The sequence below is a fragment of the Periplaneta americana genome, chromosome 6, assembly GCF_040183065.1.
Source record: "Periplaneta americana isolate PAMFEO1 chromosome 6, P.americana_PAMFEO1_priV1, whole genome shotgun sequence".
Classification (NCBI taxonomy): domain Eukaryota; kingdom Metazoa; phylum Arthropoda; class Insecta; order Blattodea; family Blattidae; genus Periplaneta; species Periplaneta americana.
This window is the reverse complement of record NC_091122.1, coordinates 177,472,185-177,488,487: the sequence shown is the minus strand read 5'-3', so window position 1 is coordinate 177,488,487 and position 16,303 is coordinate 177,472,185. Positions and strand designations below refer to the sequence as shown.

At 32.9% G+C, this 16,303-nt stretch overlaps 1 protein-coding gene across 1 annotated transcript in view; it reads right to left on the bottom strand.

Moving 5' to 3' along the window:
- Positions 1 to 16,303, bottom strand: part of LOC138702288 (uncharacterized) — a 43,885-nt gene that overhangs the window by 11,546 nt on the left and 16,036 nt on the right. The window contains exon 3 of the mRNA XM_069829871.1: positions 260 to 485. Within this exon, the coding sequence (XP_069685972.1) occupies positions 260 to 485 (226 nt within the window). The remainder of the gene's footprint in view (positions 1 to 259; positions 486 to 16,303) is intronic.

The window sequence follows — 16,303 nt, the reverse complement described above, 5'->3', positions numbered from 1 at the left end:
CTGCTTGAAATTATATTGAAGCTTTTAGTTTTTTTTTTTTTTTTAATTTTGGACAAATTATTTTTTGAAAGTTTAGTCCTCAATCATTGGCTAGGAAGTGGAGTTGCAATGACCATTGTTGTGAAAAGATTTTTCAGAATGAAATGACAAGTTGAAAACAGTCTCTAATTTATGGAGAAATTGAAGAACTTTTCACTTTTGAAAAGCGAAATGTTGCGAAGTTGCAAAGTTACTAACAGAAAATGAAAGTAGCGCTTACATTTCAGTTCCTCTCCGTCAGGGGTGCATTTCCCCTCCTCGATGAGACACTTGTGGTAGTTTGCGAGCAGGCGGTCACTGGCGAGGATCTCGTCCAGGTCGATGTTGTCGTACTTGGTTGTGTACTTGTCGTCCCTGCGGAACCTGGCGGCTTCAGCCAGGGCTACGACTGCTACGATCACGAAGACTGCAACGCACTTCATTCTGCCGATCTTTGCTGTGGTGGTTCACAATACTAAACGCAGCTTCTCTACCCGTATTTATACTCACCTAGGATTTCGTGATGACGTCAGGACGCCGATTCTTGGAAGGCGGAGTCACAACCCCCACCATGCAGCCCCGTACCCAGTTTTGAACTCGAGTTTTACTGCCGATAGGTTGAGGTCACCCCTTCGGATTCACAAACTGGAAGTGATATGACGTCACGAACAACAACATCTCGTATGTTTTTTGTACCGACTTGCGTTAGTAGATCCTACATATTATAGCGTTTACGTGTTTCGCAGAATTAAGTACCTTGCTAATAAAAATTATAACAATGACAAAAAAGGGAAAATTGCTTCGCTCACTTCTGAAACGCTTAATTTACCCCCTTGCAATCCCACTTCGAGATTGACTTCCAGTCATTCTAGTCCGTGTTAGCTTAAAGCAATCACATGCTCGCAAAGTGTAGATGAAAACTACTCCGTAATATTTAGACCACAGTTGAAACGCATTTAGAAGTAACTTAATCTGTCGTTTAATACGCTAAAATGACGTGTGCTTTCGAACACAATCAAATCGCGAACATCAAATTGTTTCCCATAACTTATCGTTTCTCGTAATAATTTCAAGAAAACATGAAAAAGTGCACAGGAAAAAACAATCCGTCTGAGGTAAGTAGGTAGGATTGGAAGTGAGATATTAAGTGCTACAAATAACACAGAAATTACTACATATGTGTTCATGATGGCTAATCTATACTAATAATAAATCTGTAGCCGAAATTTTTCTGGTAATTTTCGATTTTCCAAAAATAATTGGTCCTAACATATATAATTAACCGCCCTGAAACCGAAAATCGCTTTTTTGAAATTTTTGTTTGTATGTCTGTCTGTATGTTTGTTACCTTTTCACGCGATAATGGCTGAACCGATTTATATGAAAATTGGAATATAAATTAAGTTCGTTGTAACTTAGATTTTAGGCTATATGGCATTGAAAATACTTTATTTAAAATGGGGGTTAAAAGGGGGCCTGAATTAAATAAATCGAAATATCTCGCTTATTATTGATTTTTGCGAAAAATGTTACATAACAAACGTTTCTTTAAAAATGATTTCCGATACCTTTTATTCTATACAAAATTTTGATAGGACTGATATTTAATGAGATAAATGAGTTTTAAAATTAAAATAACGCCATCTAAGACGGTGCAATGAAATAACAAATGACTTCGTCTATAAGGGGCCTTGGACAGCAACAATCGAAAGCTATTAAACTTAGCCTACAGACAATGTTTCTGTGTTTGTATGAAGTAATATCGGAAGCTAAATTAACCGATTTGTATAATTAATTATTATTTCACAATTGGAAAGTGTAGTTTCTCTAGATGGACATACTGCTATAATGTTATTACAGTAACTTCTTAGTAAATCGAGGACAGGTAAGATTAAAGTAGATTCCTATGCACAGAAAATTTGATAGGCTATTTTGTACATTCGTTTTCTGTATTTCTTAAAATAATATTTATGTACACTCATTTTAATCTCAGAGAATTAATGAACAACGAGAGTGTATTAATTTAGTATGCAGTAAAAGTACGTTAGCTTAGCAATCCATTATTTTATAATTCAAATTTTAACTATGCTCAATTGAATCGTGTTAAAATACATAAAATATATATGCAATAAATGGAATGCAAAAAAAAATTGGGTAATGAGCGAAGCAGATTATCTTGCGCTGTTGTAAAAGTTGTTCCCTGGATCAAACGTCCTATTTTAATTATGTAATTACTTTATATTTATTTCTAACAGGTGCAGCGGAGCGTACGGGTACGGCTAGTAGAATCATAAAATAGGTCTGATGAAAAATTTACGGTAACTTTTCGTTATTTGCTGCTCTTTCTTCCAGTTTCGCCGTGGTTATCACAGATAATATTAAAAAGTTCTTATTTTGTCGCTAATTCCCGAGAGCGTAGCGAAAGTGAGTTATTATCGAAAGAGATCAGAAGTCGTGTGATATTTCAATAAGATTCTTTCGGGAATAATAATAAATAAATACCTAATAAAAAGAAGATAAAATTATATTGTTCTTAAATAAGATGTTTATAAGTTGCTAACTTAAAATATTTCATTGGCCGGCATGGCCTCCTGCAATATGAAATTCATGGGCAAACATTTGACAATAGCTGTAAAAATTATGATTAGTGAAACAGCAAAATTAAACAAATATTTGAGGTTATAGCATTTTATTTTGCACTAGATACTTTCATTTAGTTAATTATGGATATGATGAAAGATCTTGTGATATTTGCATAAGACTATTTCGCAAATATACACCGTGTTCCGCTTATAAGTATAATAAAAGAAATAGTTATAATTTCATAACAATGCATGCAAATGGGTTAAGATTGGTACCATTGTAAAGAGGAAATTGGGAAGTTTTAATCCATTGTTGTTACTTATTTTTAGAAGACTCACGCATGCGCAGATCATTAAATAAGAGAATTCGTATCGTATCTTTAGTCAGTCAGCATGTGGACGCCACAGCAGAAAGCCTTTTGTGTGCTGTCATTAGCAGAACATAGATCCATAATTCGTGTACAGCGCTTGTTTCGCCGTCAGTACAATCTTAGACCGAGGGAAGCTGTACCGACGTACGTCTCAATAATGAAATGGGATAGGCAGCTCAGAGAAACAGGAAGTTTGTTGTCTAATGCAGGTAAACATTCCAAGCGTAAAGTGTCTGACGAAAATGTCGAACGCATTCGCGAGGCATTTCAGAGAAGCCCGCGGAAATCCATTCGACAGGCTAGTGTGCAGTTGAACATCCCACCAACAACAGTGCATACAGTGCTCCATAAAAGATTGCGTTTGCGAGCGTACAAGCTGCAACTTCATCAGATGATTACGCCGAATGATAAACTGGAACGAAAACGCTTTGCAGAAACAATGTTGGATAAAGTGGACGATGACGACACATTTCTAACTCGAGTCTGTTTCTCAGATGAGGCAACCTTCCACGTCAGTGGAAAAGTAAACCGACACAATTGTCGCATCTGGGGGTCGGAAAATCCAAGTATCGTAATTGAACACCAACGGGATTCCCCTAAATGGAATGTTTGGTGTGGGATCATGCGTGACAGAATCATTGGTCCCTATTTCTTTGCTGAAAAGACAGTCACTGCAAACACGTACCTGGATATGTTGCAACTGTATGCTGTGCCACAACTCCCAGATGGAGCAATTTTCCAGCAAGATGGGGCTCCACCACACTTTGCAAACATGGTTCGCACATTCTTAGACGAACAATTCCCTGCAAGATGGATCGGAAGAGGATCACCGTACATCACATGGCCTGCCAGATCACCAGATCTAACACCACCTGATTTTTTCCTGTGGGGGTTTGTTAAGGACCAGGTCTACAGGACGCCAGTACGTGATTTGGCAGACTTACAAGAAAGAATTTATGCTGCTGTCAACAATGTTACACCACAGATGCTTCATAACACTTGGGTCGAGGTTGAATACCGGTTGGATATTTCCCGTGCCACCAATGGAAGCCATGTTGAGGTTTATGGAACATAAGGTAACAAAAATTCCCAGTTTTCATTCTTTGTAGCAGTTGGTTTCAACTATATACTTGTATTAATTCAGAAGTTATAGCTATTTCTTTTGTTATACTTATAAGCGGAACACTCTATTAATAAATAATTTTATTTATACCATACTGAAACAGATTATATTATCATTTAAAATATTTAATACTTACATTTGCTAGCACGGTCTTCACGCAATATCACGGCCCACTGTATTGTTAAGAAAACAATGAAAATATTCAACATATGAACATCAGGTGCGACAAGATATTAAAAAAATGCACAGAGGTCTATCAGATGCACAGATCTCTATATCTGTGATCAGATGCGACAAGATAAGAGTTGATAGTTTGCTTTGATTGGTTTGAAACTCGATAGAATCTTAGATTCCATTGGTGCATTGGTACATGAACGAAATAGTCAAAGTAATATGCTTAATGAATTGTCATGAATATTCATTAATAAACATTCAGTTTTCCTATAATTTAACGAAATATTTCAAGATATTGCATTACTTTTGTTTTTTCATTAATAAGAAATGCTTGCAAGAACATTATTGTAATTCAACAAGTCGATTTAGAGATTTTTACGGAAGTAAGCTTATATTATATTTTCAGAATCACAGAAACCGAAAAATTACTTTCCGTCAAAGTGTCTACCAACGTCCAACGACTTATCTTTAATTACTGAACGGATCCATATTCAGCATATACGAGTCATTTTCTCCGGGAATGACACAAAATGGAAATTCCGTCAAACCCAGTTGTAGCAATTTCGTTTTTCATCTGCCTTCTGACATACAATCTAATACGAATGATGTGCTAGAGACCTTATGTACCTAGAAATGTTATTTAGGAAAAAAAAGTCATTTTCTACAGATTTGTCTCCTTTAGTTCCGAAAATTCATGTCCGTTTTGTCAATTATAAAATTTATTGAAGCCAGTTTTGCAGGTTAATAATAATAATAATAATAATAATAATAATAATAATAATAATAATAATAATAATAACTATCCGTACCCGTGCGCTCCGCTGCACCCGTTAGAACTAAATATAAAGTAATTACATAATTAAAATAGGAAATTTGATCCAGGGAACATTCCTGTTTGATAGAAGTACAAATCGTTTAGTATGTTACTTAATTTAAATTGCATTAAAAAAGTTAAAATGCGATAATTTTGGTCCAGAGACACTCATTTGGTGCAATGACAATTCTTTTAACATGTTTCTTAATTGTTATTACATGCAACTATAGTTTAATGAACATTGATTGCTGTTCAAGGCCCCTTATAGACGAAGTCATTTGTTTCTCTTTAATTACAGGCCAATAGGTGGCATTGTTATTTTAATTTTAAAACTGATTTATCTCATTAAATATCAGGTCTATCAAAATTTTGCCTAGAATAAAACTTATCGGAAATCATTTTTAAAGAAACGTTTGTTATGTAATATTTTTCACGAAAATCAATAATAAGGGAGATATTTCGATTTATTTAATTCAAGTCCCCTTATAACCCCCTTTTAAATAAAGTATTTTGAATGTCATATAGTCTAAAATCTAAGTTACAACGAACTTAATTTATATTCCAATTTTCATATAAATCAGTTCAGCCATCATCGCGTGAAAAGGTACAAACATCCAGACAGACAGACAGACAGACAGACAGACAGACAGACAGACAGACAGACAGACAGATAGACAGACATACAAACAAAAATTAAAAAAAAGCGATTTTCGGTTCAGGATGGCTAATTATACATGTTAGGACCAATTATTTTTGGAAAAGCGAAAATTACCAGAAAAATTTCGGTTACAGTATATTAGTATAGGTAATAATAATAATAATAATAATAATAATAATGGTGATGATGATGATGATGATGATGATGATGATGATGATGATGATGATGATGATGATGAGGTAATTTAAATATGAATCCTATAATAATATGCATAACCATTACAAACTGAGAACACTGAAACTACTATTGGTAACGAGAATTATTTGATAAATACTTTCTTAGTCCGTTCTTAAATTCGTTTGATGTCCGACAGTCGTTACAAGGTTTACAAAAGTTGTTCATCTTCGAAATTCAACGTTAGCGAAAAATGGTTAATAATTTATTCCTGAAGTCTCAATCAGGGACAGGATTCCCTTATCTGCCGTAAATCTACGACACAGGTATCCCAGCTTTACTTTCCTCTAGTAGGAATCCATTTTAAGGATTTTATTTCTCTTCAAAGCCCATTGTCCGAGGCTGGATTTGAACCCCGGGATGACAACCGCGAGGCACCGTGAACGACAATTTCGTCTTAATATGTATGATAAGAAAGTACATGTAAATTAATTTCATTCATATATGTCTACATTGCATAATTTCATATTTAAAGTTATATAGTTTATTTTCTTACATAGCTGAAATTTCATTCGAAGTTGTGAAAAAGAAATAGACCTACTGGAGCAACTTACATTAGAACGACAAATTCGGAAGGAAGTTCACCTGGTATCGAACAGAGGGTCTCTTTACTAAGAAACCATGAGGTAACTGACTTACCTACTATTGTACAAAATGTTTAATGTAACTATGCCAATGAAAAATGTGGAATATCTTTATAGACGTCAACATTTTTCAGAAACAGCATTGCAAAATTTAATTTTCGGGTAGTTGCGACCTTGTTTCTATTTTATCTAAACAGTTCCTCATATGTATTAGGTTTTTTTTCACAAGCAGAAGGTCAAAAGGTCTGGTGATACATAAAAATGTAAGAGTCGTGTTACATTTTATTGCACTATTGTTATATCGTCATCCTCCGTGGTCAGGTGTTCATTATATTTGTCGGTATGGCGGAGACTAGCAGTTCAGATCAAACCAAGGACGAAGCATCTTTCAGGAGTTTCAGAACGATTCTTTGAAGACCCATGTTATAGCTTCAGGATATGTGAAGGAATCCTGTCCCCTAAGGAGAAATAGTAGTCGTTAAATATGGTGGAAAAACCCGTAAATTTTATTATCATTATTTTTTTGTTTTTAAAGTAACTCTTGGAGCAATATCTGGTATCGAAAGTAATACCTTGGAGCAACAGTAACAAATATAAATGACACTCGGGAGGAAATTAAACGCAGAATAAATATGGGAAATGCCTGTTATTATTCGGTTGAGAAGCTTTTGTCATCTAGTCTGCTGTAAAAAAATCTGAAAGTTAGAATTTATAAAACAGTTATATTACCGGTTGTTCTGTATGACTGTGAGACTTGGACTCTCACTTTGAGAGAGGAACAGAGATTGAGGGTTTTTGAGAATAAGGTTCTTAGGAAAATATTTGGGGCTAAAAGGGATGAAGTTACAGGAGAATGGAGAAAGTTACACAACGCAGAGCTGCACACATTGTATCCTTCACCTGACATAATTAGAAATATTAAATCCAGACGTTTGCGATGGGCAGGGCATGTAGCACGTATGGGCGAATCCAGAAATGCATGTAGAGTGTTAGTTGGGAGGCTAGAGGGGAAAAGACCTTTGGGGAGGCCGAGACGTAGATGGGAGGATAATATTAGGATGGATTTGAGGGAGGTGGGATATGATGATGGAGACTGGATTAATTTTGCTCAGGATAGGCACCAATGGCGGGCTTATGTGAGGGCGGCAATGAACATCCGGGTTCCTTAAAAGCCAGTAAGTAATAAGTTAAAGTAACTCTTTGAAATGTGGAAAAATATTACATAAAATTTAATGCTCCTTTTTTTCCTTATCAGCCTCTGTGACGCCATTTTTGAAGCTCGGGTGCACAGGGCTTTCATACGACACTAAACTTTGATTACAATTTTCCGTAAATTTAATTTATTTTTTTTTTAATTTTTCCTTAAAATATTCTTCGAATAATGAAAAATACATTATATAAAATTTAATACGGTTTTATCGTGTTGTCGGCTATTGTGACGCCATTTTAAAGCTGTAGTGCATAAGATTTTTAATTAACACTAAACTTTATTGAAATATCCTGTAACTTTAAATTTTTTTTCTTTCTTACATACAAAAATTTAAGTATTTTCGGAACTATTAATGTTATATGCTTTATATTTCAAACACATTCTTTAGGCTACTGCGAAACTTTTCTCTGGAATGAAAATTTCTTATTTTGTTGAATTTGAAAAATATGCTTCATATTTCTATGAAAGTACCTCTAAAACTCATTCTTAACCTGTAATTATTTATCTTAAAATTTTGAAAAACTAATATGAAAATTTTGCTTCAGACATTTTAAAGAACGTGTTTTTTGGAGTAATATGACATAGAAATTTTGATTTTATCTTAAAAAATGGCTGAGATATATGCTTTTTAGTGAATTAATATTTCCTGATTTTTTTTTAACTTTGGGTCCCATTTTTTCAAAAACTAATCTCACATTTAAGTTGTTGCAGAAATGATATTCCTACAGACAACAAATGAAGATTGTGCATTAATTAGAAAACAATTTCAAATTTCACTTTCTCCTCCCCTTGGAAAGACCCCAGGCAATATGAATTTTTTTATCTCTTCTATCACATTCAAATGTAATCCATGCCTATCCTCTGATAATAGTAGGAAATAAATTCTTCCTTAGAGGAATTTTTCACCTTGTTAGATTACCAGATTCAGTAAGATCCCCGTCGACCGAAACTAGAGGTGCTAGCAACTGATTCCTGCTACACCAAGCTCAACTTCGATTACAGTTGTTACCGGACCCCTAGTAACAATTAATTGAAGTTGCGTCAGTGATTTAAAAGTCGTTGGACATTAACACATCATTTCACAAGTATAGCTATCTCATTAGCTTCCATTACGGAAGAGAGCAGTGTAAAAATCTCCATAGCAACCATCAAGCACGATGTGCAATAAAAGTTACTACACTACACTAGACATACAGTGAGCTAAAATAATGCAGAAATGCTACAGAAAGTGATTTTCAAGTAGGCAGTGATGGTCGCTATAAATTGTCGAGAGACTGCAAAATGAGAGCTCCCATCTTTTTGTAGCGCCATCACTGAAGGTGAGTCTATTCTAAATTGCATTTCGCTTTTGTAAAATTGATATAGTTTTTTCACCATAGTTAAAGTGATAGCTCCTGTGGTTATAAATACTGCGGGCACGGGTTCGATTCCCGTTAATGAAATGGAGATTCATCTAATTTTTATAAGCACTAATCGTGAAAAAGTCATTTTCTACAGTTGTCTGCCTGTATACAACTTCAATCTTCTTTTAAGCTCAAAATTCATCATTCTGATTGTTCTTCTCAAAATTGTGAATGTTACATATTAACTGAATCCTCAGAAGTTAAGTATTTAGGCATTACAATCGACCAAAACTTACGATGGAATGAACATATTACATATTTATGCAATAGATTACGTAAAACAATTTGTAACTTCGTTATACTTGGGTCATATTTACCAGTTAATATTTTACGTCTCATTTATTTAGCTTTATTTCAATCCATTCTCCAGTATGGAATTTTAAGGTGGGGAAATGCTTGTAATTCTAATCTCACTCCACTAATACTTATTCAGAAAAGAATCATTAAAATATGCCTTAATAAACCAATTGATTACTCACCCGAGCTTTTGTTCACTGATTTTAGTGTTTTAAAAATTAAACAAATTTATTATATTGCCTTATTAAACTTCATACATAAAAATCGCAATAAATTAAAATTGTAACATAAATATGGAACTAAAAGATCCGATTTTATACGACTATAGGAACCAAAGCCTTTTACAAGGACAGCTCTTAGCCATGGTACCTACTTTGGTCCAAGGCTATATAATAAAATAATTGAAAAATACCCAAATTTGGAAAATTTTAGTTTCAGAAATTTAAAAAATAGCGTTAGGAATTTAATTTTTAAAGAATATATATTGATTTAATGTGTATAAGTATTTGTATGATTTAAATTGTTAAAATTGAAATTGTATTTTTTTAAAGTTAATTTATTCCTATAATTTTTTTTCCTTGACCCATTTTGTGTCAAATACTTATCTTTGTTTATGTAAAGTATGTGTTTAGATAACTCCCTGAGCAAGAGTTTTTACTCCTTCAGGAAAGAATTAAGATTGTATTTTTGTACATGTTATTTTTCTAACAATAAACAATAATTTATATTAAACTACAGTAATGGGTAGTTTTTAGTCAACTTTAGCATCTAGGATCCAATTCAACTAGGAATAATACACGTGAAATAAAATCACATTTACGCAATAAATAATGGATTTTACTTTGAAATAAAAAAACACGTAATGTTTATGAAATTAGCTGTAACGATTTGCTTTTAATTTTGCTTGAGACCTATCTTCATGTATCTATGGATATGAAGCTTAGATCATACGTAAAGATAACTAACACAGAATTACTGCCAATGGCGTGGAATTTTTAAGAACTACGAGCTATATTAAATCATACAATGAGTAAAACATAAGTTAGGTATTTTGAAAGAATTAAAAATTGATCTTATTTTAGAGAAAATTAAAAATTACAGACAGAAATGGAAATCTCATTTATTCAGAATGCCATGACAAGTAATAAACTATCGTTCTTTGGGAAAAAGATCTTTGGGTCTTTCTCTGAAACGATGGAGTGAGACCTTAATAGTTTAAGTAAGAAAGCGTGAAAAGCACAATAACCAACAAATAATAATAAATCGTGTTCCGTACATGAAAGGTGAGGGAATCTTTGATTCCTCTATTCATAAAGCGAAAAAGAAGAAATTTATTGCAGAATAGTACATTATGCAACGAGCCTATAATGATAGTAATTAAGACGCAAGTATGTTTGTTTATGAAACGAGCGCAAGCGAGTCTCATAATTTTCATACTAACGTCTTAATTACCATTATAGGCAAGTTTCATACGACTTTTTATGCTCGATCATATTTCTAACTTTAAATTATTCAGAAGTATACATTTTATTTGTATCTGACAGAAGACCGGAAGTGACCTTGTTCATAGCTCTTGGATTGTGAGATGTGCGCAGACGCGAAAGTATTGATCTTTTTCCGAGGAACAATAATGTCATTGACCTTGATGTAATGCAGAGAATGTATAACCTGGGAATTTATTTAGATTTGAAAAATGAGATGACAAATTGAATTTATTTGAATATTATTTACAATTAACGCTAATTATTATAGTAACAGAACATAACCTTCTGCGACAGTATTGGACTTCCAGCCTCCGTAACGTTTCCCTCGTCTTTCGATTGCATATCCGAGAATAATCGAAAACCTGAACTTTAATGGATAGGTGTACTTTAATGACATGCATTAAAGGACTGCTACCAGGTGCATAATTACTACATTTCGGCATGGTCGAGCATAAATTATATTTTAATCGTGAGAACTATGAATTCTCTAATCTTGAAATGTCACAAGATCCTTTCTCTGAGCGCCTGTACTGGTCGAGGTACAGGTATATTGAGGTACAGCTTATCGGACTTCAAAATGGTTTTCAATTTCCTTGAAAATAGTTACATCAAGCAAGGATGGAGACTTGTATGTATCTTTATGAAACGGTTCCATGGTAACCAAATGAGTACCTAATTAATTTCGTGGGAAGAGTCACCTTAGTACGAAATTTGCATTAAGGTCATTGTTTATATTTACCTTTAATTTAAAGAGTTGTATTTCACACATATGAGTCATCTCGTCCTTGTAGCAAATGGGAGCTAACAAACCACTTACACAGACAAAGATTCATTCTAGAAAAAGTACTGCTAAATTGATATTTTTTGTAAACAGATATGACACGAAAGATCATTCTATTAAGGGGTTACATACATCTTCGGCCTTAAGATTTTATATTAAGTTTTACAAATTTTATTCTTCCATATCCTTAAGCCCTATTTTCATTAAATTTTACACACTTCATCTTAATGTCTGAAAATTGCTCTTTTATCTTAAAGAAAAAATATTTACCTACATAAAAAGCTTTTGGAATTGTGAATTTTCAAAATTTTCATTTTGTAATTTATGCCAAACAGCTATTTAAAAAATTACTCCCTACATTTTAAATATTTTTTAGTAATTTCTTTTGCCTTAAAGGTAATATTCATATTAACAAATCCTAACTCTATGGTTAGAACATCTGCACTGGAAGAGGAAGGAAAACATGTTCTACATAGGGGAGAGTAGGGTAGTATCGGACATCGGGTAATATCGGACAGTGCGTTTCTTTCATCTACCACCATATGGTAGTACCTGAATGACATGGTTACGTTTCTCTATGCGACATCACAGAAACGTAACCATGTCAATCAGGTACTATCATCGTGTGGTAGATGAAAGAAACTCACTTTCCGATATTACCCGATGTCCGATACTACCCGACTCTCCCCTATATATAAATTTATAAAAAAAATTTCATAGATTGAACTTTTATTAAGAAAAAAAGTCATGCAAAATTTCATGCAATTACATAAAAATTTGTGGAAAATATGATTTGAAGAGTTTTGAAAAATTCAGTTTAGAGAAAATGGGCGATAAACTTAGCCTACATATTGCTGGCTGGTATAGATTTTGTATGGCAAGAATGGCAGGACATTTTAATACAGAACTTGGTCAATTTTATAGATATCTTAAAATTTCTTTTTCAGACGTAAAGCTGAAAGTTCATATTAAATTATTATAAGAAAGTTAAAAGCCATTTTTTTTTACCTCGAAAGGTGTATGTTTGAGAAAATAAGCGATAAAATTGCTGGCTGATATTATGTTTGCATGGGAGGACATTTTAATGTATAACTTGGTCAATTTTATAGACATCTTAAAATTACTTTCACATATGTAAAACTAAAAGTTCATATTAAATTACTATAAAAAATACAAATCAATTTTTTACTCTCGAGAGGTGTTTGAGACAATAAGCGACAAAAATTGTTGGCTGGTAGTGTGTTTGCATGGGAGGACATTTCAATGTATAACTTGGACAATTTTATTGATATCGTAAAATTATTTTCAGAGATATAAAACTAAAAGTGCATATTAAATTACTATAAGAAAAATTACAAATCTTTTTTTTATCCTCCAAAAGCTGCATTTGAGAAAATAAGCGTTCAAAATTGCAGGTTGGTATTGTCTTTGCATGGGAGGACATTTTAATGCATAACTTGGTCAATTTTATAGATGTCTTAAAATTACTTTCACATACGTAAAGCTAAAAGTTCATATTTTATTATAATAAGAAAAATTACAAATCAATTTTTTTTATCCTCCAAAAGCTGTGTTTGAGAAAATAAGCGATCAAAATTGCAGTTTGGTTTTGTCTTTGCATGGGAGGACATTTTAATGCATAACTTGGCCAAATTTACAGATATCTTAAAATTACTCTCACAGATATAAAGCTAAAAATTCATATCAAATAACTGTAAGAGAAGTTAAAGATCAGTCTTGTACCCTCGAAAAGTTTTTGTTTGAGAAATTAAGCGACAAAATTTACTGACGTGAATCATGTTTGCATTGGAGGACATTTTAATGCATAACTTGGTCAATTGTATAGATACCTTAAATTTTCTTTCACATATATAAAGTTAAAAGTTCATATTAAGTTACTGTAAGAGAAATTATTAAAGATCAATGTTTCTACCCTCGAAAGGTGTATGTTTGAGAAAATATACGACACAAATTGTTGACTTATATTATGTTTGCATGGTAGGACATTTTAATGTATAACTTGATTAATTTTATATATACCTTAAAATGACATTTACAGATATGTAGCTAAACATTTAATATTTATTTGGTTATTTTACGACGCTTTATCAACTGGTATGGTTATCTAGCGTCTGAGTAACATGAAGGCGATAACAACAACGAAATGAGTCCAGCGCCGAGTTACCGATTGTTCTTAATGGGTTGAGGGAAAACCCCGGAAAAATCTCAACCAGGTAACTTACTCCAACCAGGATTTGAACCCGAGCCCGCTAGTTTCACGGTCAGATATGCTAACCGTTACTCCACAGCGGTGGATCAAAATTTAATATTAAATTACTAGGTAACAAAAAAGGAAAATCAAATAAATTAAATAAATTAAATAAATTCCTTTTTTACCTTCGAAGATATATGTTTGAGAATGGTAGGACATTTAGTGCATAACTTGTCAGTTTTATAGATATCTTAAAATTTCGTAAAGCTATAAGTTCATATTAAATTATATAAGAAAAATTAAAAATATTTTTTTCTCGAAAGCGTATGTTTCTACTTAAAGAAACTAAGGGAAAATACTTTATTACAGGTATCTGAACTGTTATTCAATTCGTCGTCATTGGCAACCTAGACAATGACTTCATTCTTAGCTGTGAATTAAAAGTTTAAATTTTCACTATCAAAACTTTTAACTTACTCCCTCCTTGACAACCAATACATTAACAACAATAATATCCACACATTCGTTGATTACACATTATCATATCCTATAAGAGTAATGCAGTTGGATTTATGGCTGTATTTCACGCAAGACAGCGTCCAATTACCGTTTTTGGCCTGCAGTGTCCTAGCGAAAGTTCCACAAGGGTACGGGTTGTAAAAATAACGTGCAAACTTAATAACACAATTGCAAACTTCCCTTTCCTAGGCATGATTCAAGTGGCGCTACTCATTTTTTTGTCTCTACAGTAATAATATATTTTTACACATATCTGAATGACCTTGATTATATTCTGTAACTCTCTTTCCTGGCAATAAATAGCGAATGTTACATTCTCTTGTAACAACTGCAGCCATTAGCGAAAGCAATTTACAAAGTTGGGTGTAAGTCTGTCACGATATACGGAATGGTGCGAAATACTTTTGGTTTCTGCACCACGCTACAGATTTAGAGATATCCAACGTTTGGGGTTATGTACCGAATGCATCGCCAGGAAAATAAAGAGTAGAGAAACCTACCTTCTGGGTCAGTTACCAGACCTGGAGAATAGCTATTGGTAACGAACCCAACACAGAGATTTTTCGTTCCTTGATTTTCCTGGTGATGAAGCCGATGTGTAACTCCCACATTTTGGATATATCTGGAACTACAGGGTAGCACAAAAACAAAACAAAACCAATTATTCATTTTCACTATATTAGGGATACACCTGCATATACTATATGCATCCAACAAGGAAAACTCAGTGCGCAGAAACCAGCGGGCGTGACTGTCTCGCGCAGATGACGTATACTCCCGTTCCCAGCATTCTTTCACGCCTACTGCAGGGGAGGAAGAGGGGTAGGCCTATAGCATGAGCGCCGCGAGGAGTCCGAGCTGAGTTTTGCTTGTAGGATATCTATAGAATAACCCAGTCTCGACTATGAAACCTCAGTTGTGATGGTGTGAATGTTTTATTTTTGTTTCGGTGCACAAATAGAGAATATGATGGTGATGATGATTTTTATTTATTTATTTATTTATTTATTTATTTATTTATTTATTTATTTATTTATTTATTTAGAATATTAACGTGCAAAACAACAGCACAAGGCCAATTACAGTTTAGCACGATACAAAACAGAACAAAACAACAAATGATGATGAGAATGAATGATAGAAAATGGCAGTGAGATGAAATGCAAACAATATAATAGTCTACATCAATCATTGATCAAATAATAATTATAAAATTATAAATTAGTACAATGAGATAATTGAAATAATGGAATAGTCTACATTAATCAATTGACCAAATGCAAGAAATAAAATGGACAAATAATTATAAAATTAGATCAGTGAGTTAAAAACTCAAAGATATACTACACATTAAATGGATCCAAGTTGAATCCATGCAAATTAGCATATTTAATGCATCTGCAGACCGGAGAGAGAGATTTAGGATTCTTATTATAAAACAATTTATGAAATCTTAAACCATTAGCAGGAATACGAAGACTGATATTGCTTATGAAAGATTCACAATCAATATCACCCTTAATGACGTTACAAAAAAATAAATAATCAAGATCCTGACGTCTGGTGAACAAACTACCGCAATTGAAATAATTGCATTTCATCTCATAGTTATAATCGGAATTTGGTAAAATAATGATAATGATAATAATAATAATAATAATAATAATAGCATAGTAATACTAATAATAATAATAATAATAATAATAATAATAATAATAATAATAATAATAATAATAATAATAATAAAAATAATAGCATAGTAATACTACTACTACTAATAATAATAATAAAAATAATAATAATAATAATAATAATAGCATAGTAATACTACTACTACTA